Source organism: Solanum verrucosum, unplaced genomic scaffold (genome assembly GCF_900185275.1).
Source record: "Solanum verrucosum unplaced genomic scaffold, falcon-dt-bn FXZP01000254.1, whole genome shotgun sequence".
NCBI classification, from domain to species: domain Eukaryota; kingdom Viridiplantae; phylum Streptophyta; class Magnoliopsida; order Solanales; family Solanaceae; genus Solanum; species Solanum verrucosum.
The window spans coordinates 705,582-729,417 of record NW_026019983.1 but is presented as its reverse complement, the minus strand read 5'-3'; the positions used below and the strand labels follow the sequence as shown (position 1 = coordinate 729,417).

The 23,836-nt window shown below is 32.3% G+C and overlaps 5 protein-coding genes across 5 annotated transcripts in view; 1 reads left to right on the top strand and 4 right to left on the bottom strand.

Annotated features, from left to right (window-relative positions):
- Positions 1 to 2,015, top strand: part of LOC125817917 (cytochrome b561 and DOMON domain-containing protein At5g47530) — a 28,281-nt gene extending 26,266 nt beyond the window's left edge. The window contains exons 2-4 of the mRNA XM_049497421.1: positions 118 to 748; positions 956 to 1,204; positions 1,571 to 2,015. Coding sequence (XP_049353378.1) covers positions 131 to 748; positions 956 to 1,204; positions 1,571 to 1,915 — 1,212 coding nt within the window. The 5' untranslated portion in view covers positions 118 to 130 and the 3' untranslated portion in view covers positions 1,916 to 2,015. The remainder of the gene's footprint in view (positions 1 to 117; positions 749 to 955; positions 1,205 to 1,570) is intronic.
- Positions 2,016 to 2,920: 905 nt separating this feature from the next.
- LOC125817919 (inositol monophosphatase 3) overlaps positions 2,921 to 23,836 on the bottom strand; it is a 57,513-nt gene continuing 36,597 nt past the window's right edge. Inside the window, exons 2-13 of the mRNA XM_049497423.1 lie at positions 7,381 to 7,408; positions 7,211 to 7,266; positions 6,685 to 6,735; positions 5,881 to 5,961; positions 5,668 to 5,771; positions 5,490 to 5,574; positions 4,880 to 4,934; positions 4,740 to 4,783; positions 4,011 to 4,079; positions 3,821 to 3,921; positions 3,688 to 3,744; positions 2,921 to 3,265 (exon numbers count right to left, since the gene is read on the bottom strand). Of these exons, the coding sequence (XP_049353380.1) occupies positions 3,175 to 3,265; positions 3,688 to 3,744; positions 3,821 to 3,921; positions 4,011 to 4,079; positions 4,740 to 4,783; positions 4,880 to 4,934; positions 5,490 to 5,574; positions 5,668 to 5,771; positions 5,881 to 5,961; positions 6,685 to 6,735; positions 7,211 to 7,266; positions 7,381 to 7,393 (807 nt within the window). The 5' untranslated portion in view covers positions 7,394 to 7,408 and the 3' untranslated portion in view covers positions 2,921 to 3,174. The remainder of the gene's footprint in view (positions 3,266 to 3,687; positions 3,745 to 3,820; positions 3,922 to 4,010; positions 4,080 to 4,739; positions 4,784 to 4,879; positions 4,935 to 5,489; positions 5,575 to 5,667; positions 5,772 to 5,880; positions 5,962 to 6,684; positions 6,736 to 7,210; positions 7,267 to 7,380; positions 7,409 to 23,836) is intronic.
- Positions 8,703 to 15,376, bottom strand: LOC125817918 (putative MO25-like protein At5g47540). Its single transcript, XM_049497422.1, has 11 exons — positions 14,830 to 15,376; positions 13,487 to 13,648; positions 13,098 to 13,216; positions 12,389 to 12,463; positions 12,042 to 12,135; positions 11,628 to 11,687; positions 11,030 to 11,098; positions 9,603 to 9,701; positions 9,111 to 9,155; positions 8,913 to 9,015; positions 8,703 to 8,819 (listed from the first exon to the last, which is right to left on the bottom strand). Exons 1-11 carry the CDS (start codon positions 14,947 to 14,949, stop codon positions 8,743 to 8,745), a joined length of 1,023 nt encoding a protein of 340 aa, XP_049353379.1. The 5' UTR covers positions 14,950 to 15,376; the 3' UTR covers positions 8,703 to 8,742.
- Positions 20,377 to 20,791, bottom strand: LOC125817922 (cysteine proteinase inhibitor 1-like). The gene has a single exon (XM_049497427.1). The coding sequence runs from the start codon at positions 20,758 to 20,760 to the stop codon at positions 20,398 to 20,400; it is 363 nt and encodes a 120-aa protein (XP_049353384.1). The 5' UTR covers positions 20,761 to 20,791; the 3' UTR covers positions 20,377 to 20,397.
- On the bottom strand, positions 23,059 to 23,499 carry LOC125817857 (uncharacterized). The gene has a single exon (XM_049497365.1). It carries the CDS (start codon positions 23,497 to 23,499, stop codon positions 23,059 to 23,061), a length of 441 nt encoding a protein of 146 aa, XP_049353322.1.

Here is a 23,836-nt window from a genome sequence, read left to right as displayed (position 1 = left end):
ACAAGCCAAACTATCTAACTAACCTTAACCCCACTTTCCCTTTATATATACACACTTAAATTCCATTTCTCCAAACACCACCACCACCACAACAACATAGTATTCAAGAATCCTTAGTACTTTCTTGAAAATGTCAAATGTTTTCTTGATTTCATGTGTTCTGTTTACTCTGTTTGTGTCATCAACATATGCACAATCATGCACAAACTACAACTTCACAAGCAACAACCAAATGTCATTCACTTCATGTAGTGATCTTCCATATTTAAACTCATTCCTTCATTGGAATTACAATCCTTCTACAAAAACCGCGAAAATCGCCTATCGACACACTAAGATTGCCTCCACAAGATGGGTAGCATGGGCTATAAATCCAACTTCACAAGGCATGGTTGGTTCGCAAGCACTTGTTGCATATCAAAAATCAGATGGAAAAATGAGTGTTTATACATCACCTATTACAAGTTATCAAACACAATTACAACAAGGGGATTTGAGTTTTAATGTGTCTGATTTATCAGCTACTTCTATCAATAATGAAATCACTATTTTTGCTACTTTAAAACTTGAGGATTTTAACTCTACAATTTTGAATCAAGTATGGCAAGAAGGTCCACTTTCAGGAGATTCACCAGCAATGCATGATACTTCTGGTGTTAATACTCAATCTGCTGGAGCTCTCAGACTTCTTTCTGGACAATCTGGAACTACTTCAACAAAAGCAAGCTCACAATTTAACAAGAGAAATGTAAGCCAATTCATCCGTTCTAATTTTCACAACGGTAAACTTGTCTCTGTGAGACCTATAGGTCACGAGTTTGAGTCGTTGTGTAAGGGTAGGCTAGAGTATGATCCTTCCCCACACCCTAAGTGAACACGGGATGCTTTGTACTTCGAGCTGCCCTTGTACTAAAACTAACTGAAAAAGTTACTCACAATGGATTTATTTTTTCAGCTTCATGGATTGCTAAATGCAGTGAGTTGGGGGATCATGATGCCTATAGGGGTCTTGTTTGCAAGGTACTTAAAGGTGTTTTCAGACCCTGCATGGTTTTACCTACACTCTATTTGGCAAATCACAGCTTATGTTATTGGTGTTGCTGGCTGGGCTACTGGTCTCCAATTAGGGAGTGAATCTAATGGTATTCAATGTACTGCCCATAGAATCATTGGCATTGTCCTCTTTTCTCTAGCCACCCTCCAGGTACTCTAATCATTCTTCTATTTCACTATCACTTCAATACTTCTTATCTGTTTGGTACGATGAAAGTCATTTTTCAAGAAAACATTTTCCCTGGCTAGTCATTTTCCAGTGTTTGGTGGTTAGAACATAAGCTATGTTGCTTGGACTCTTTAAAGATGCGGATGGGTGTGTGTCAGATCCTCCAAAAGTAGTGCAGACATGAGTGCCACAACATTTTTGAAGAGTCTAAGCAACATAGAGCAAAACACTCTCTGATTTACTAATATTGTTGTTAGTATCTAATCTATAACTTATCCGAAAAAATATTTTTCACACACCAACCAAACATCAGAGAACATATTTTTGAAGTATGTCTTTTGGTTACAGGCTTCTGCTATGCTTCTAAGGCCAAAAAGGGATCACAAGCACAGGATCTACTGGAACATTTATCACAGAGCAGTTGGTTACTCAATTGTTGTTCTTGGAATCATTAACATATTCAAAGGTTTAAACATCTTGAAACCTCAGAAGAAATGGGAAACATATTATATTGCAACTCTAGTTGGTCTAGGAATCATTGCTGCATTATTGGAAGTTATCACATGGTGTGTGGTTATAAAAAGGAACAAATCTGTTAGTAATACTGTTGAGAAGAATCCACAAGGTCTTCATGAATCAAATTGGTATAATGGTCATGAAGATGGAACAAATAGGACACATTACAGAGTTTAGATTACTGAAAATTTTATTTTCTTGAATTTGTTGTTGATATTTACATATGTATGTCATTCCTCCTTATGTACTTTATATATAGCAGAGTGTTCTTTCCTTTCTTTGTATGCTCCTCGGTGTTTCTCTCGTTCTCTAGGTCAGTGATGCATGGTTTGATAAACTCAATGAAAAATGGGTTCTTCCCTCTACTAAATGAAAGGATTTGAACCTGTGACGTATGTCTTGCCTACACATCAAGTACTGTGCTCTTACCTCTAGACTTGGTCATTCTCCTATTTCAGTTGCATTAGACACAATGTTAGTATCATTTTCTAGGGTCAGTGATGCATGGTTTGAAAAACTCGATGAAAACGAGTTCTTCTCTCTTCCATACTCCACTTAGATACTAGGCTTTTGTCTACGGAAGTGTTTGAACCTGTGACGAATGTCTAGCTCACACATCACGAACTGCGCTCTCACCACTACACTTTGTCTCTTCCTCCTATTCAGCTCACTTCACAGTATTGACTAGAAAGATAAAGAAAAAAGGAAATACTAGTAGAGTCCTTACCATTAAAGAATTAATTAATTATCAATCTCATCTCAGATTCTCAAATGACACATCACATGTTTAACTCAACAATGGTTCAAGATTACTTTTGAGGCTCAAACAGCTACTGTTAAAGACATATCACAAGTAGGGACCAATAAAGCTTTTAAAATAAACTACTAGTAAAATTGAGTAGCCAGAACACGAGTCTTGTGGCCTGAATCTGCGGTATGAATTGATCGTAATTTGGAGGTTCACACTCTAAAACATAAACAATTCAAAATGTATGCAAAAAAGTAACTTCAATCCGAAATCATGAAAGCTAAGGAGTGAGGCAAAAGACAGATATCATTGAAGTCCCTTTCTGTCAAACAAATGAAATGGGCCTTGCATGAAGCTTTTTATAATATAGAACCAAATACTCCTTTTATTATCATTGAAGTCCCTTTCCATCAAATAAATCGATGTCTTTTGACGGAAAACGGTCTTCAATGAATCTTCTTACACTAAAAAATCAATTATATACCATCGTCGGATTTTTGAATATTGAAAAAGGATAGTACAGTAGACTTGCCTAGTTAATTAAAAATCATCCGTAAATGGCATGATTTGATCGCTGCTAGGCTAAATAATGCTTGAATCCTGAAAAGGAGGTCAGAACTAGAGTAGTTCAATAATGAAAGATGATTGGTTCTGGAGGTATCTTCTTTCCACTCCATGCTTCTCATTCTTATTCATTCAAGGCCTTGATAAATGCGTCCTTGAGATGAGCGTTTGTAGCAGCTACTCGTCGAGCTGTGAGGTCAAATTCTGAACCAGATCTGAAGAAGAAAAATTATTACACATCAGAGATATCAAACTAACGATCTATTTCTATACTAATGAATCCATTAATCAACTTTGCCTCTATCCTAAAACAATTGGAGTCGGATATATGAGTACACTACATATATTCCATTACAAATAGGTGTAAAACCTAAATATGTGCTTGAATAACTAGATCACTCTTTTTCTCAGGATACGAAACTTTACTTCTTTTTCAATGTGAAAACAATCTTGAACAGTTTCCGAAATCACCGGACATTGTAGCTCGTCAAGAGCACATTCTTTCGAATCTAGAAACCGTCATTTACATCTAAATGAGAAAGATACTTTTTCCCCCTCTAATAGAACATGGAAACTTCATCTCATACTATTTTTCATTATATGGAAAATTTCATGAGGAATAAAGTATGTTACTCACGGATCAAACACGAAGCCTCCAGCTTCTTTCACTATCACAGCACCACCTGCCACATCCCTATACATAGACACAAACGTCACCAATATGTTGAATGTTACAGCTTACAAGATAGAAAATAATTTATAAGCCTTACCAAGGGCCACCAAATTCAAGTTCGTAGAAGAGATCAAGCCTTCCACACGCCACTCCACAAAGATTTAATGCACAAGAACCACACATTCGAAGGGACCTAACCTGTAATATAAAGATCAAACCAATTTTTTTTAATTGTCGGAACATATTTTTAACTGAAAACTTGGATGTCTTGGTAGGTGTTGTGTAACCTTGAAAAGCAAGCTATTGATTCTCCCTGTTGTAGCATCTACAGTTAACTTATCCCGGTTCGTTCCGGCCTGCTCCAGTAAAATAAAATGTCAGTAACTTTTCCCAGTATACCGAAGAGATAAACAGAATAAGTGGATCAGCACATAGATAGGCATAAATCCACCTAGGTCAATAACAAATTTTCCAAATAAAATGTTGCGAGGAAAACAAATCTTTTATACTTCATCATAACATAACCACAATGCTCTGCAACAACCTATTGCCAGGTGTCATCTGACAACTTACAAGGAAGTTAGAGTTTCAATATAATAGGAGGCTGCTAGAGATTTGCAGGGAAGACAAATATATTGGCTAAGAATACGCAAGTTCCCCGAATTGGACAAGCAACAGAACCTGGCTTCCGTATTCATTTAATCGAACTGGTTTATCCTATTCACCTCTTTGTAGAACTCAGGACAAGCAAATAATCGAAGGTATGCTTCACCAAATATATGCTACTTCTGAGTTTACACAAACCAAGATGGAGGTTCAATTAATTGTAGTTGACGAACATTGTGAAAACAATTTAAATTTCAAGTTCTTATGAACCATAGTTACAGCAGAACAGATAAACTGAAGTAGTTCTTCGTGTGTCACATTTCGTTGAAAGATTTCAGCAGGGTTGCAATTGTAATCAATAATTAGGAGATGCTATCATTAAGCAAAGCAAATAAAGGAAGGTCAAGTACCTCTGTAGCAAGAAGAGCCTGCACGAGTTCAGACTGTGAAGATACTGCAGGTATTAAAACAAGGCAGAAGACTTGTTAGAGATCGATAGGTTTAAGCATGATGTTGTGAAAACTACACCATAACCAATACGCAACAATACCTTTGATAGGCTTCCCGTTGAGAAAAGCACCTTTCCCATCAATTGCAGTGAAAAGCTGCATTTCAAAAGCAAAAATCTTCTTACTAACTTGAATCATCAATTCAGCCAGAAACAATATAAATAAAACGAATAAGCACCTAAGGGTGTGGCCTAATGGTCAATGAAGTGGGTTGAGCACCATGAGGTCTCAGGTTCAAATTCCAGCAGAGACAAAACACTAGGTGGTTTCTTTTCATTTGTTCTAGCCTTGGTAGACAATTATCTGGTACCTATTGTTGGTGGGGGGTGGCAGGTATTCCATGGAATTAGTTGAGGTGCGTGCAAATGAAAGATCTATATAGGCAAAACGAACTAGTTGGAGATAAAGGTTAGTTACTGTAAAACTCTTAGGAATATTTTATTCTGGTTAGAGACTTGTATGTTTGTGAAGGGGCAAGCACGAAATCTAGAGAACCTTTTAGTTTATAGAGTACCTCTTTTTTGTTCTAAAAGATAAATGATTTAGTATTGGAATGAATTGAACCTAAATATAAGGAAATGGATGTAGAGGGTTCATGCAGCGGAACTCAACTAATTTGGAATTCAAGCATTGTTGATTGAGATATCTTACCTCTTCGATAATTGGGTTGTAAACAACACCAACTGTTGGTTTCTTCTCAATTGTGAGACCGATTGATACGCAGACAAAAGGGAACCTGAAGCCAATCAAGTTTTACAACGACCAGCTTGAGCAGCTTCATGGATCATATAAAACAGTTCTATCAAAATATGGAGAAATTTAAGATTACCCATGAACAAAGTTAGTGGTTCCGTCAAGTGGATCAACTATCCAAGTTGGTTCATCAGTCAGCTCAAAATTTCCACAAGCAGCAGTTGTTTCTTCACCAATGAACTGAAGTGGACAGATATTGCAGCAAAGAGCCAGAAACAGATCAATACAATCTTTTCACGATACAGCTAATGAAGTGATGGAACTAAGGATACAAGATCTGAAAGCGAACCTTATGGCTGGGGAAACATTGCTTAAGATGATTAAAAATGAGATCTTCACATGCCTTATCAGTCTCTGTGACTAAATCCACCTACATTGTATGAATAACAGAGATTTAATTGTATAAAAAGACCCATAGATTAAAACAAGAGACAGAAACAATCAAGATAGCTGCGTCAAGCGAACTAAGCCAGATTAAATGGAGAAGGGTAGAGGGGCAGGCACATATCTCCTAGTTCCGGAGGCTGCGGTTGGTCCTAAGAGTTGGCCTCACGAAATTCGGATTTCTAAGTCAGCAGAAAGAAAACAATCAACTAAATTTCACATTTTTTGGCCAAAAACAAAACAGATGATTAGCTTTACGCAAGAAACAACTCATTCTTAACTAGTTCCTTCAGGATAATAAAGCATAGATGCTCAAACTCAAGCCATAAACATGGTTCATTCTCTACGTAGAATCTTAATATCTAAAATTGGTCTTCATATAAGCAAGAACTGACTAGCAAATTAAGCAATAATAGCTCTTCATGAAGATCACAGAAGGACAGAAAGCATTTGTTTACAAGGAAAATCCAAACACTATGTTGCTCAGACTCTTCAAAAATGTCACCAGGCACGTGTCCAGAACCTCCAAAAGCAGTGCATTTTTGGAAGATCTAACACAGGTTCTGCAACCTTCTTTGGAGAGTCTCACACTCTCTAAAAATGATGTTTAAACTGTGTAAGATCCTCCGAAGGACCTAACACTCGCCCGTTAACATTTTTGAAGAGTCCGAACAACATAGGCCAAGGCAAAAACTAAACAGGCACTAACCACTCCTTTGTGCTCCACATGCTTAGTCTTATAGAATCCTTGGCGAATTATCTGCAAAACATATGAATACAAAACAATGAAATCAAGAAAAACTTAAAAGCTAAAAATTGAATCTATTTTTTTGATTGTTCAAGCTAAAAATTGAATCTTTTATGATTATTCAAGCTAAAAATTGAATCTTTTATGATTATTCAAGCTTAAAATTGAATCTTTTTTTTAATTATTCAAGCTAAAAATTAAATCTTTTTTGATTGTTCAAGCTAAAAATTGAATCTTTTTTGATTGTTCAAGCTAAAATTTGAATCTTTTTTGATAATTCAAGCTAAAAATTGAATCTTTTTTTTGATTGTTCAGGCTAAAAATTGAATCTATTTTTAATTACTCAAGCTAAAAATTGAATCTATTTTGATTATTCAAGCTAAAAATTGAATCTTTTTTAATTACTCAAGCTAAAAATTGAATCTTTACAATGTAAGTAGCTAAAATTATTCAAAAAAAAGAATAAATTGGGTCAAATTAGATCTACCTCTCCAGCTTTTTTAGCAGCTTCAACTGCAACATCAAGAAACTCTTCAACTGAACCTGAAAAATTCAAACAATCACATTATAAAAATCAAACAATTATAATGCAAATTCTTAATAATAGGATTAATAATTATATGGGTAAAACATTCTAAGCAGAGATAAGGGCTCTACCATTTTGCGCCATCTTAAAAATAAATATATTTTAATTGACTGATAAGAAGAAAAAGGGATAATTTGATGTGAATATATATAGGAGTAATATATTTACCTCACGTAGCACATGAAAGCATATTTTTTTATATATATACCACAAAAATCAAATCGATCTCGAATTTGATATTTATTTAATTCATGTTTAAATAAAAGGCTATAATTTGAAGTGTTTATTAGTTCCTTTTGGTATGCTGGAACTATTAAATTATCGAGTAGCACCCTAAATTACAAGAATAATTAAATGTTTTGATTTTCATACTTTAATTTTTTTTATCCATTAAAAGAATCCCAGAAAATACAAGTGAAGGGCAGTTTGGTAAAAGCAATAACAGACGTGGAATATGCCTATGCAACGTGAGAGTATATGCTTATTTTTTTTATTTTTGTTTTTGGTTCAAAGTAGCTTAATGCTTGTGTACTTTCTTTTTTTTTTGTTTGGGTAATAGACGATTTTTTATATATTTATATAATATTCATCAAATATATTAAACGTGGCTACATTACTGTTAGCATTAGATATTAAAATATTACATATGGGTACATAGTGCATAACAAAAATGGTTTCTTCTTTGTCTGCTTCTAAAACCTCTGAGTTCCGAAGCAAATAAAGGAGGAACTTTTACTTATTAATATATAAAAAAAAAATATTAGAACGATAATGAAAAATAGTGCTTCGATCAATGCATTAAATTAATAGCAGAAATTGTTTTTTCCAAAAGAGGAATACATAGCTTTTTCTATAAATAATTTTAATGTTTGCCAAATATAAATTATTGTTCTAATATTACTAAACAGTAAGTGAAGCAATTCCATGATGAGAGCAAATGGTCCTCACCACTTTGAGGCAATGATACAAATGGTCCACTGGACGTACGAATCAATGGAATAACTATAGTATAAACAATCAAGATTCCTTGAAACCATAATCATTCGTAAACTACTACTTCATCATCAGTATATAAAAAGTAGAATAAATACAAAGATGCTTCTTATAAAGTAAGGATTGGAATCCAGTGTTTCCCAAAATTTTGAAACACCTTTGAATCTTCAATCGAAGAAGAGACCGTACAGTAACCTGTTGAGGATGTCCATAAGTATTTCGTCTTGAAAGTGAGTTGACAGAGGACTTAAATGGAGAAACAATTGAGACACACTTTATATTCAGTAATGTGAACGTGAAAGACCAGAAATGGCACTGACAAAAGATTCAATCAAATTATTGTTCAGTAGAGAAAACACCATTTTTTGTATTAAACATACAGCAGAGCTCAACAACTCAAAAAAAAAATGACACACTGTTGCGCGTTCCTCGACTGCGATTTATTTGTTTTCCTTCGGTTCAAGGGCTGCAATTTCTTTGACAACTTGCGCTTTGTCAGCCTCAAACTGCTCATCCTCTGCACACAACAAAAAGACGAGTAAGGACAACGATTTCATCATGCTTTCACACGACATGGGGTGTTCTTTTCATTTCGATTGTGTTTTCGTACCTTTTTCAGTCTTAAAATCAGCAAAGAGGCGAAGAAGTTTGTTTCTGTTTGCTACAAGGATGCTAACAATATCGGGAGGCTTGTTGTGATTTGCCGCAAATAGCTGTAAAGCTTTAAAAGGTTAGAGACAAAAGCATTTGATAAATGGAGTTAATTAATGAGCATATACATGAAACAATGTCGAAACAAGAAGGGTACCTTGAAGACATGAAATGCTTCTATCTGGATACTCTTGCTTGACTCCTGCCAAAGAGAAACTCAGCAATCAATATCAGATGATTAGAGCAATACTAATAAAGAACATTTGAAAACTACTCGTCGATGTTAGGCTTTTCAAGTCAGCTGAAGTGACGGAAGAAAAAGCCTCTTCCCCATATTAACAAGTACAGAGCCAAGAAAATCAGAGTCATAAGTCTGTTAATATATATACACATAGGTTTGATTTTGACCAATTCTTGTAGCAACTCATGTTAAAACGTCCAAATTTAAATCAATGCTGCATTATCCACTCATTTATTCATGTCTGACCCTAAACTAGCAACCACAGAAAGGGTATATTGAGAAGCATAGTAAAGCCCCTACAGAATATAAAGCAAATGAAAGTAAACCAAAAGAACAGACACATGGAAAGACACACGAGGAAAGAAAAAACAAACAGTGATAGTGAGCACGAAGGAAGGTGATCAATACCCTGAGCAGATTCATGAGAATCCTCAAGTTGTCTCTTGAGCTAACATAACGTGTCATCACAGCAGAATTTGAGCGGTCCAACAACATATCTGCCAAGAGCTGCAACAACAAAGCAGATAATTTTAAAGATTTAAAATGTTTTAGAATTTTTTATTCCTCCAACAACATTGTGAAAGTGCTAAAATATGTACATTTAATAAGCCATTTTCTGCATATGATAGAATTCAAACATTCGAATATGAGGAAAACAATTAAAGTTTCTAAGCAATTTATATTTAGTACGACATGAAAAAGCCAAAAAAGACCAGCATCCATATTTAAGCCTATGTAATGGTTCAGCTTTTCCTTCAAAGAATCTCACATACCTTTCATTAATAATAACCCAAAATATACGTGCAGGAATGACATTCCATATGGTTCTACTATCTTTTTCACCCTCCCGCCTGACTAGCATAAGAGAGGGTTGTTTACAAACATTGACATAACCCAGTTCAATCCACATGGATTTAGAAATGAACTTCACAGCATCGCCACAAACAGTGCAGCAACAATTAACAAAAATAAAAATTTCCCTTCTTTGTGACTTTTTTGGTTATTCATAGCTTTATATATAATCTTCAAAAGCCTTTAGTTCACGGAAATGGCTGATGATACCATCTTGTAGACAGACTTAAATCCTTAACAGTAACATTCCGTCCCTACGGTGTTTCCACCTCAGAATATCTGGTGTGCCTTGAACAGATTACAACTTCCTCCTATTTTCTTCTTAACATTACTATGTATCAGTGTTGTCAAAGGCACACTAAGCCCTATAATGAGGCTAAAAACGCGTTGAGCGTTTCGCCTCGTTTAATGTGCGCTTCAATGTCGTCATCAAGGTTCTAATACAAATTTTTCCTTTCTATTGAGCCTCTAGAGGTGACACAAAACAATTGATATTTCACTATATCGTAATTTTTTTCAATTTCTTTGTTCATATATTTGTCATTCATGCTTATAATTATTAGCCGTGGACTAAACATATATATTTGTATTTTTTTCTCCCTTTGCACCTTTTTTCATTAAAGCCCACACTTTATTTGTGCTTTGCGCTTAAAGCTCCAATGAACCTTAGAGCTTTTTGGCATTTTTTGCTTTTGATAACACTACTAGTATTTTCTAAAGAGGTGCAAAAGGACAAGAAAAAAAAATCTTCCACAAGATGATCAGCATTCAAGTCAGCAAAACATCACTTGTGTAAGATCTGGAGAAATTTAACAAAAGAAAGCACTTTGTACATTAATGATTCATAATGTAACGTCCCAAATTTATACTTGGATTCTTTGCAAAATGTGTGAGATTCCAAAGAAACAAAACTCATGCCAGAATTACCAGAACCATACTATTCAACCGAATATTTCCACATCAAAGTGGGACAAATCCCTTACCTTGACAGCTTGTCTTCTGGTGATGTAGTTACTAGACTCGAGTAGCTTTGAGTTATACTCTGTGAAAAACTGAAACCAGAACCACAAGATGGTGTATGAGTTAACAACAATCTATTTTCCAGAACAACTAACAAGTCATTCATAAAGCAAGCGAATAACAAGACTGGAAACAGCAGATATCACCTCACTATCCTACAAATGCAAATAAACAACAGTTTTTTTTTGGGGGGGGGGGGCAGGGGGGGATTCAATTGATCCTTTACATTTTCACCCCGTCATGCAATAGACAATAGGAGCAACAGAAATAAGGTCCACAAATTCAAAATTATAATACTACTGCCTAGTGCCCATGGGGTTAACACATTGGCCACGAAACACTCGAGAACAAAAAAGATGATGTCACAATCATGTAATCATAACAAGAACTTAGTAGTGTAAGCAGAACTAGTATTGAAGAAGTAGCTTGAGAGCATTATGTACATTAACAAAAATAAAGCCACAAGCAGCATAATTCTTCGAAAGAAATAATATATGGTTTAAACAATATTCTTGCACACATTCAATACAAACACTTGTCCAAATAATTAACTTTCATTACCCAGTCATAATTCTTCGAAAGAAATTCAGCTACTGTTGATTTGTGCCTTGTCAAGAGTTCCTGATCAAGAATTACAAGCTGATAAGGATAACGTCACAGTAGTAATGATTAGCTAGTTCTTACAGAATAGGAAAGCTATATATTTCCAGAGCCACTTTGCCAACAAGTGCTTGCTTCTAGGAGAAACAAATCACCCCATTCCATAAAATAACTTTCTCCTATAAATATGGATGACAGCAATGGTGAATGAATTCCCATGAAACTAATTCATTTACTTCTTATTGAATTATTTCTAATTTAAAGTAGCAAAAAGGCTTCACTTTCTGCTTTTTCCACCAGCTTAATGACGTGTGATAGGCAAAGGAGAAGCAGACAGTGATAATCATTCCAGAATCATGATCAAGAGCATTTAACCTTAAAGGTGGCAGCAGCATCAGCAGCAATGTCAAAATTTGGCAGCTGAATATAATCGAAAAACTTCTTCATATGCTCAGACTCCAAGACATACCTAAAAACCAAAGAGCAAATACAAGTTATCAGAAAAAAGGACCCATTCAATAGCATGAAGCTACTTTTTTATGTTTCTATCCAAGACATAATCACGGACTAGAAAGAGATTTCAAAGAAACTAATTATGTCACCAGCAAGTCAGATAAATATATCCCCTTACACCAATAAACTTGAAAGAAGCAAAGAAAAAAAATTCTAGACAATTTACTAAAAGACAAAAAAAAACCATCAAATAGGTTCAGGTGGTTTACCTTGCAACACTCTGGTGGCGAATGCACTCCCTCAACATTGCACCATAATGCAAAGCCATTTCTGTATTCTCATATCTAGATGACATGGGAAAAGGATCATCAGAAGTCAGCAAACATACAAACTGGAGATTAGCAACAGGAATCTCCAGAAACATCTTTTGCGCTGCAGAAATTAAGTTCTGAAAAAATGCTTGCGAAAATGCAGTCGAAAAGTATTACCTCATCCCATTTATGTGATAAAATTTGACTAGCCACACAGATAACATTATAAAGGTCAAGTAAATACTATCATTTGGACTAATAAAGAAAATAAGGTCTGCTTAATCTCAATTTAATCTCGAGTTTGTCTTGGTGTAGAGCTGATGTTTCTAGAGGACCAAAAAAGGGAGTGTTTCAAGCAAAAGAAAATCCTGATAACACGGATTAGACACAGAACACAATAAAGTACAAGGAATACAAGAACTTATTTTTTATCGGTACAAGGAAAACAAGCACTTCTAGTCCAAAAGTCTATATCTAAAAATGGTTTCTTTCATCCAAAATATCTGACTTAGCTTTCACATGGATACAGATTAGAAACATCTGTCAGAAAGTAAAGGTAAGAAAAATTTAAAGAATATGGAAAACTAGTAAACATGAAAATTTGACAGGACAAAGCATCATACTAGCAAGTCACCAGATTTTGGATATCTTATGTACTGTAGCTTACCCTAATATTAATTTGTCCATCAGATCAATGTTTGCTTCCAAGTAATCACAAGCAATCAGCCGTGACTGAACCTGCTGTCTCTGCAGATTTGCTACTACTTGAGTAGCATCTTTGCGGGTCTGTGAAATAGAAACATCATTATAATAGGAAAATAAGGAAAAGACAAGAACAAAGATAACAGGCTTAACAGAAGTGAAAGTCCAATTCAAAATGACCCAATAATGTAGTAGAACCATCAAAATGATTGAAGAACAGAAAGCAGATCATACTCTCTCCAAAAAAAAGCAACAAAAAAACATAAATAAGACCCCGCTCACGACCTCACGTGACAAGAGAGAGACAATCTGACCATAAGCAACTTTCTGAACTCATAGAAGATGTTAACTTACCTCTAAATTCAAATTGGGAAGACAATTAATTATTAGCCGAAGCGTGTTCTCTTTGAAGAATTCTAGGGTCAACTGAGCACAAGCCTCAGCGAGGGGTTCGGATTCACCATTCCCATAAAGAATAATCTTTAATTCCCGGATTGACTTGCTTAACTCCATCATCTGCAAATATACATTTAAGAATAAAACGTGTACAACTTCATTAAAAAAAAGTGCATAACAAACACGATGCTAAACATAATCAAACAAAATAATATTTCATATAACAGCACTATCACATATATATCCCAAATTATTAAGAATCTATATCAGCGACATTCAAAATAGTGGCATTGTCACTGATTCACTGTTGATTCAATCACAATATTCCAGAACGTAGAAAACAAATCAACTCTACTGCATATCACTAGAAAGAACTTATCCACCACTTCGCTCTTTGCTTAGCAATTAGCGTTCCACATAATAAAATATAATTTTGTTAACAAGCAAATGATGGGGATCCAAATTGTGCTAACTAAAGCTATTGCATTACTCAAAAAATCACAAAGCAATCTTCAAAAACGTCCATTCAAACAAATTGAACCAAATCAATCCACTGCACTTATCTGCCAATTCCGTTGTTGTTTAGCAATCTACAAAATTAAAAATTACATTTTGATCACAAGCAAATGAACTAGATCCAAATTGGACCAACTAAAGCCATCCCATTTCTGAAAAATTCCACAAAACAAGATAATTCAAAAGCATTGATTCAAACAAATTGAACCAAATCAATCGACTTCAGTCTGAAACCAAATTCATTGAGCTCGGCTATATGAATCCTCTATATCTATTCCACTAAATCCACATCACTTAATCACAAACTAAGCCACTTCAAAAAGACTCACTCCAACAATCGATCAATCTATCATCAACTATACCTCAAAACCATATAATTCCTTGTATACTTTGCTCTATTCAGTTCCCATTTTCCTTTCCATACAAGATAAGACAAGGTAAGAATTTTGTAAAGAATAAAAATCAAACCTTTTCTTGTCGTTTGCTTTTCACGAGTGTCGGAAACCCACTCAATACATAAGAATCTCATTAAACAAGCTAATTCAATAGCATTCACTCAAACAAATTAACCAAATCAATCAACCTCAGTCTCAAACCAAATTAGCTGAGATCACTATATGATCCTTTATATCCATTTCTGCTCAATTACAACAACAACAATAACAAGATACTCTGGGGAAGGTACCCTTTCAGCTCACTAATTCACAAACTAAGCCAATTTCTAAACTAACAAAATTAGACAATGTAACAATCAATCATGAACTAAAAACTGAAAAATTTCAAACCTTTTCTTCTCGTTTGCCTTCACGAGTATCATTAACCCGTTCAACATACATAAGAAGTTCACGGGTCTGACGAACAAGGTCAGCAGGAGTCTTGGGCTTAGACTTAAATAAACCCTTCATCTTCGTACTATCACCAGCACCAAAACTATTCTCCCTAAACGACGAAGCAGCAGCTGCTGTTACTGCTTGAATTGGGGACGACAACCTCTGAACCACAATTGGTTGTGGTTCAGAGCTTTTGCCGCCGCCCCCTTTCGGTCCTGAAAAACAAATTCCTATTTTGCTTGATTTTCAATCACACCCACTTCCCCAAATGTTGAATTCTCTACACACTGTTAGATTTCTTTCAAACTTCTTCAATACTTCACTATTTTTCATGGGGTTTCATTCTTTCTCCAAGATTTGCTGTAAATTTTTGTGAGGTTATCGAATTTGGATTGGAGAAGATGAAATTAGCTGTTGATCTTGATTCGATCTATGGTGGGTAGTACAAATTGTCTACAAGTATTTGTAGTTTTCTCCTATGCCCAAATTCTTGTTAAACTACTGTGCTAACTATTTCTTCTACTTTTATATTACTTTCTTTTTGGGGATTGTTTTGGATTTTAATTGAAATTGTATCTCTATTTTGATAGAAATATGATTTGTATAAACTTTATCTTTTTTCGGATCTTATTTGATAAGATCATACTAAGTATGTTATTAAGGTATGTGAAAATCATATCTCTATTTTTAAGATAGAAATATGATTTGTATAGACTTTATCTTTTTCTTTTTTCAATCTTATAATTTGATGAGATCATACTAAATATATTATAAAGGTATGTCGAAATCATATTTCTATTTTTAAGATAGAAATATGATTTGTATATACTTTACTTTTTTCAAATCTTATTTGATGAAATTATATTGAATATGTTTGTTAGTAGTATTATATTTCTCATTGTAACTCTTGGTATGTTTTCTTTTAATACATCTAACTAATATTAATATTGTATTCTCGCGGTTGAATATTGTATTGGTCTGGTAAGTATTTTTTTATATAATTAATTAAATTGACATGATATTTATTTTTAATTTACTTCATTTGAGTTTTAAATATGATTTTTTTTTCTTTGAATTTTATTTATTTCGCGCTCAAACAGAAGTTACCTTTGCTTATGTGATATCCTAGTTTGATAGTTTCTCATGATTACATTCTCAGACGGCAAACCTAAAAAGTTAATTACAGACGCTTGACGCCTAATCTTAGGTGAATTTAATGCAAAGATAATATATCAGAAATTAATTGAGATATCGAAAAAATGAAAAAAAAGGAAATATATACTCATCAAAAATATGTTGATCAGAGAATAAAGTTGGAAGTTCAAGATAAATGAACTTGTCATATACTTATGAAATGGAATATACTATATAATTTTTGGTGATTATGGTAAATATCGTAAATTACCATTTATGAATTTCAGCCTTCCTAACTATGTACACTACTTAGAAATCTTTAATTCTAAAACATTATAGCAACCAAATTTACTATTACTATTTGCCTTTTTTTAACCTCTCATCTTGTGTCTGATAATTTTTATTAGATTTCGATTAAATTTGAATTCATGTATTGTAAGATATATTTTGAGAGTCACACTCTTAATAAAAAATGTTAATTTCTAGAAACTCAAAAATTCGAAACCTCATAGGAGTATTAAAAGTGTAGGCAATACATGTTGGTATGTTGGTACTACTACTTAATTACTTGATATGTAATTGTGTCCTTTTAATTTTCAAGTTTGTACAGAATTTTAAAGCGATAATAACTATAAAAAGAGAAGAAAAAGGAAAAAAGTTGATTTCATTAAAATAAAATATAATAATTATAATTAAAAAAACAGCTTAAAAGATGGGGCCAATTTATGACCATTACAATGTATTAATGTTTAACAATTGTAGTGTTTCAACGATCATATATAAAATTTGTGCAAGTCATTATCAACATTTTTTCAACTGATTATCCTAAAAGATGGCACGTTGAGAACTTATGAATTTTTTTATTAAAATATCTATAATTGATAAGTATTAACTTGGGATAACGACTTTAAACTTTAATAATAAAAAATTGTAATACGAGAGAGTGCTTCTTTTTAGTAGACGTGCAAGCTATGATAACTCTAAAATAGTTAAGTGTCATAAATTTTGAATATCAGATAATTAAGAAAGATATTAATCTAATATTCGATTTTGATTCTTATTTTTAGAAAGAAAAGTATGTGCGTAGAGAAAAATCAAATGGAATCACAAAGCTATAATAATCTATAATTACTAGGATCCTTAAAGATTATTATTTTTTTCACAAGTCAACTAGTATCATTTTTTTTTACTATATTGTTTTGAGACGTGATTTCTTTTGAACATCTCAAGGGACACAAAATCTTAAAATAATATACAAAGTATTTAAGCTTTTGTTTGTTTAAAAAATTTCACGTTTGTTTATTTTTTTCTCAAGCAGCTTTGAAAAGAAAAAATCTCTTTCGACAAATTAAAAGAGCTTCTAGAAAAAACTCTAGTTTCTTCCACTTGTAAAACTGGCAAAATAATAATAATATATTTGATGTAATTTCAAAAATAAGATATAAATAAAGTAATGTGTACATACGCAAATTCTACTATTCTATTTTTTGAGGCAGATTCAAAACTTCAAAATAAAAAAATCAACATAGACTTTTAGAATTCCATACATCCATTTTCAAAATATTGACATTTCTAAGATTATCATGACCATGATTTAGAAAACTCAATTTTCTACTCTCTCTTTTTAATTAGCTTGAAAAGAATAACATGATAGGCTAAATTTTTGCTATTTGTGAAATTTACAACAGAGTCGAACCATAAGGATCTATTAAACGCAACTTTATCCTGCATATTTAGAACATAGTCGAACCATAAGAATCTATTAAATATAAACTTTACCCTACATTTTTGAAAGATGCTATTTAATATTATTGTGTGATAATGCTGTTTTCCTATATCTCCACTTGGAACTTTCCATTTCACTCTATTAAATTCTTTAAAAGAATAAAATGGAAGTGTATGGGGATATCCAATATAAATGTCCTTTTAATCAAGAACAGTTGTGTCTATTCCCATCCCACCATTCCTTTGATTTACATCAATTCTGTGCATATCTCCTTTTTCTTTCTTGTCGAAGGTTTCGAATTCGAGTTCTACAAATAAAATTATGACAAATAAAGTCGTGTTTTTAAGTGAGAGGGCTGAAAAGAAAGCTCAACCTATAGAGAGAGGAAGGTCATTCAAAACCTATCATGGCTCCAAAACGAAGGGTTTTGTTCTATGTTATGTTCGATAATTCTATTGGGCCCCTTGACTAGTCTGAATTTGTGTCACAGAAGGTCTATTAGAAGAAAAATGTTCTCTACTAAGATTTTTTTCATACTCAAGGCTCGGAGTTGAATTTTTAATTATATAAAAGTGAAATGATCTTATCCATCCACTATAATCCTTCGTGGTGGCCGGAAGCTCTAAACCTCCTCATAACAACATTTTTGTAACATTTAAATTTAAATTAATCGAATCAATGAATTCTGAACACTGAATGATTAAATGAAAAGAAGAGAGTGGAGGTATATGGAGTTTTTGAGCCCACTTGCTTGAAGGTCACATGAATACTCTAGAGTTTGGCCACTCATTTTGGGCCTTATAACCACCTATCTCCAAACACATCTATTTAATCAATCCATCTTTTTTCTTTCATTTCATTATTACAATCTTTGAATTTGAAATTAAAATGAAAGAGGTCCTTTTCAACTAAATTAGCTAGAAAAGTCCTTAGATTTATTGCTTAGATTTATTGCATTGTCATCTGGCTACTAACTTTTCTAGTGAGGATATGCTATGGAATATTGACTTTGCTTTGTGTTTCTTGTAATGCCTTTTTTAATCATTATCAATGGTGTTGTTTAGGCCAGTTTGCATTTATCTTGACTAATTTGACGAGATATTTGTCATCTCTAATCAACAACTAGATGAATAAAGATCCCTACGTTGCATTGTTCGACTTATTTCCATTTCATAAATTTGACATTGTTGATCTTAACTTTATAAAATCTGCTTTTCTGGATATCATAGTCCCATTTAATCTCACTTTAATACTTTCTTTTTTAGAGTTGATGGTAAAAATATATCTAAATTATCACATTTTTGTGAATTTTATTTCTCAACTATCCATTATTTCATTACATATCTAAATTATCACCTTCTTTTTTTTGTATTAAAACACACCTCGATGTTGAGTTGATCTACACGTGTCTATCTATCAGGAACAAATAGTTGGTCAATTCATCATCAAGATATATTTTAAGATAATTTAGATACGCAAAAGAAATACTAGATAGCTAAGATATGATTTTCTCGAGAGAAAAAAAAATAGTTTTTTTTAGTCATAAACCTTTCTGCTAGCTAAACTTGCAATGCTTCTATTTTATGTTGAGTGATTGACAAGTCAACAATAACGTCCAAATGACTCAATGTCGATTTAGACTCCAAATTGAAAACTTTGTCCAAAACAAAACAGATAAGCAAAAACCATATTTCTTGATTACCAGAAAATTCAAACAAATAACCCTACAAATTGACTAGTTAGCATATTTTCTCCGTGGATTTAGGATGGATTCAACTGAATTTATTGCTTCCGTGCAGTTAAAGTATAGAAAAAATGCAGTAGGTTGACGGTAAACGTAAGACTAAGTTTACGATACATATACAAAAGAGGACACATTGCAATAATCGGCTGGAAAACAGTACAAAAGTAACTAATAACATGATTAATCCTCACAATACATATATAGATCTTGAACAACATATACAAAAACGTTAAAAACGTATACATATATCATAAGATCACGTTGATAATGTTTATTCTCCACAAATTTAAGATAAGTTTTGCGATTCCAACTGAAATAGTTGTTTGGATAAAGGAGGGAGAAGTTCTAGTAGGCTTAATTAAACTCAACGTGAAATGATCCAATTTCATAACGAATCCTCATGATACAAATCTCAAAAAATATATACATATACAATACAAAAACATCAAAATATGTTCTAGATAATTGCTTTTATCCAAAAGGAGGAAATTTTCGCTCAACGCCAGTGTAAAACTAGTCAATATTAGAAGGAATCCTCATAATACTTATCTCGAAAAATATACGTACACATACAAAAACATTATAATGTATACATATCATACCATGCTCACATTGATCATATTTATTCTAAATCCACAGACTGATCTTAAATTCGCCTAATTTATAACTAATACACATCTCAAACAATATATACATATACAAAAACATTAATAGATATATATACACATGAAATCACGTTTATTCTGAATCCACTAACTTAAAATCTTAAATTTACCAAATTTATATAACCAAATACATATCTCAAACAATACATACATATACAAAAACATTAAAACATAACACATATATATTATTATAACATGACGTTTATTTTGAATCCACTGACTCAAAATCCTTAATCATAATTCATAACCAACACTTACATTTGTTTGAAGGAAGTAAGTTTCTTAATTTTCTCCCATGGTTTATCCCATACAACCACCAAATATTTACGAACATGACCTCCATCTTTAGCGTTAATTACAAGTCGATAATTTATTCCGGCAACGACTTGACTTTCTCCTTTAGTAATACTTTGAAATTCCAATTTTGTCCCTGCCTCTTTATTGTGCTCATTCACCGCGAATTGTCCTATCGCAACCACTTCAGGGGTATTTACGTCATTTAACGGGGTCCAACCACCAACTGCACCACCCAATGCGGCGGAGAAATGGAAGAAAATTGAAGAAATTAAGATAATTGAAAGAGTCAAGGAGAAAACAGAAAATAATTTGATGGCCATTTTTATTTATTATTTTTGAGAGTGAAAAATGAAAAAATTTAAGAGAAAAAGTGGGGTTTTTAATTTAATGGGTGCACTTATTTAAAGGAAAGTGTTAGGTAAAGTGGAGAACCGACAATCATATATTCATATTCACTAAAATTTTAAATTATTGTCATGGAAATATTGATGTTACGTTTAAGGACCGCTTATTAAATGCAGTAGGTGGTATCTCATTAAAAAAAAAGTCATAAAATTTATTTTTTGGTAAGAACGGGGAGAAAAAGAATAAGAATCTTAACATTTTGTTTGGATGGTTATTATGTATTGTTTCATAGTGTATCGTATTATATTGTGTTGTATTGTTTTAATGAATATACTATTTGGATAGATTGTATTGTTCTTCATCGTTACATGTTGTCACACATACATAATTTGAATGAGAAACTTACAAGAAAAGTAGAGGATGGGGCAAAGTTACTATGAAAAAGTAGGATAAAAGATAAAATAGGTCAATTATTAAATAATAAGTAAAGACTAACGCAATCACACCAATTTAGTCGTTACACAAAATGAGTCTTTTCATCGTTATCTACCAATGAATTTAAACGATACAATACAGTAAAATTTACATAACAATTAAAACAAACATTATATTTGAACTAATAATACAATACAATATGTGTAACAACCATTGAGATGAATTTGTCCTATCAACGTTATTCTAGTCGAACTTGTTTCAACGGATTTATCTAGATTCTCTCTCCTTTTCAATTATTATTATTATTATTAAAAAACATCTAAATTGTTGGTCCGATTAATTTGTATATCAGATAAAGGAGAAGTGTTTCCTCATCGTCTGTTTTATTTTTAATTATTATTATTATTATTATCATTATCATCATCATTATTATTATTATTATTATTATTATTATTAATATTTTTATTATTATTATTATTATTATTATTATTATTATTATTATTATTATTATTATTATTATTATTATTTAAAACATCTAAATTCTCCATTTTTCATTAATTTTGGGTCCTTAATGGGCTGCCAATCACCAAGTGGGCTTGGGCCATCATTTGTTGCAACATATGGCCCAAGATTGAAGCAATTACTACTATTGAAAGAGTAACAAGAATAAAGAATTGAAATTGAAAGTCAGTTTTTTCTTTTAAGAAGAATTTGTTAATTGAAAGCAAATTTGATTAGAACTTAGAAGCATATAAACAATTAGGAAGACAAAGGGCAAGAAAGTAACATAAAATGCAATGCTAAATTTGAGTTGTTTATATATCTTTTTTTTTAATAGTAGATACTTTTAAATACTCATACATTTAACTCTATAGCAAGAGATGGTCGATAAAGGAAATGAGTTTTTCAAGATTATTCTTACGATTTTTGTAAACAACCACCGTAAAATCATCTAATTCATCGAATTTTGTACCAACAATATGTAAACTATAAATAATGCCATCGTTAACAATTTTATATTTTCCATCAGTCACTTTCAAAATTCATAGGCATTGCTTTTTATTATTTTATCACCTTAGGATCCGATGGAGTGACAGCGTTTACTGAATTTATTGCCATTTAAAAATGTAGCGAGTAGGAGTAAGATATATATTGTATAGTTTGTGATTTGTGAGAATTGTGAAGTGTATGTCTAATATTTATATTAGTTTTTCACATTGGAAATGTGGTTGAGCTTTTAATTTTGTGACATAACAAGAACATATAATCTTATTTGTTTTTATTGTTTTCCTTTATAGGCGATTATGTAATAAATATTGAGATTTTTTTGTAAACTAATAAGAATATATTGAAACATCTAGTTGGGCCTATGTTCGTGGATTCTCAATTGTTTGGGCTTAAAATTTAGGGTTACTTATCGAAATTCTACTAGTTTAGGAGCTAATTATTTAGATTCACGCTAGTTTGCACTATTATGGATCTTACTTGATTTTAGATTTCGGATACATTTATCTGGCACGTCCAAATATGTCTAGATACATGTGGGTCAAAATTAGGTGTATTGATATAGATACAATATATACAAGTAGATTCACATGTATCTGACCCTCTCACCTCTCTCTTATCTCACTCTCCTCTCTCACTATATCTGGTATCCCAAATACATGTATCTAGTGTATTTATACATACATGATTTTAAGATGGTTTATGGATATCATGAAAAAAAAGGGAAAATTCAATTACACATAATTAACATAGACAAAATAGTATACAAGTAACATAAAATAAAATGCTAACTTTGAGTTGTTTATTCGAAAAATATATTCTTCAAATAATATCTAATTGTTGATACCTTTACGTTTTATCCAAGTGATGGAAATGAGTTTTCTAACATTATCCTTATAATTTTCGAAAACCATCGTTTTATATTCACTTTCTTCATCGAAATCTATAGCAACAATTGTCAATTCATAAGTGGTACCATTGTTATCAACTCGAAATCTTCCATTCAACACACTCTCAAGTCTCAATTGAACATCTGGTGATATGATATTTTCACTATTTACTGCAAATTTTGCTATGTCTACCACTTTAGGATCTTTTGGATCTTTTATGAGCTGCCAATCATCCTTTGATAGAGACGGATCTAGAGTATTCAATACAACTTCAAACGAATTCAGTAACTTTCGATTATCGATTACAGTAAAAGCATGACAAAAAGTGGAAGCAATTACTATCATCATTGAAAGAGTCAAAAGAGAATTTGATTTAAAAGCCATTTTTCTTTGAGAAGAAGTTGAAATTGGAGTGCTTAACACTAATTAATGAGGATATTATTTATAGAAAAAATTGAAAGCTAATTTGGTAAGAAGAATATGAAGAATTAAGTAAGATGATAAATTAATTACTTTTAAGGTAATAGACTAATAGTTATTAGATATTTCTTTCTTTATGGTTGACGATAAATTATTTAACTATAAATAGTCAAAGGAAATTAATTTCAAATAACACATGTGATTTAAAAGTAATAAGAATTTTACTATTATTGCTTTCCTTTATAGGAGATTATGTAAGAATATTGAGATTTTTTGTAAACTATAATAAGAATATATTGAA

Coding starts and splice junctions, on each gene's coding strand:
- LOC125817922 (XM_049497427.1), bottom strand. CDS start 20,760: ATGGCCATCAAATTATTTTCTGTTTTCTCCTTGACTCTTTCAATTATC.
- LOC125817918 (XM_049497422.1), bottom strand. CDS start 14,949: ATGAAGGGTTTATTTAAGTCTAAGCCCAAGACTCCTGCTGACCTTGTT. Junction 11,099..11,627: donor TTTCGAAGAATTATGACTGG/GTAATGAAAGTT, acceptor TTCTGGTTTCAG/TTTTTCACAGAGTATAACTC. Junction 9,156..9,602: donor TTCTCATGAATCTGCTCAGG/GTATTGATCACC, acceptor TCTCTTTGGCAG/GAGTCAAGCAAGAGTATCCA.
- LOC125817857 (XM_049497365.1), bottom strand. CDS start 23,499: ATGGCTTTTAAATCAAATTCTCTTTTGACTCTTTCAATGATGATAGTA.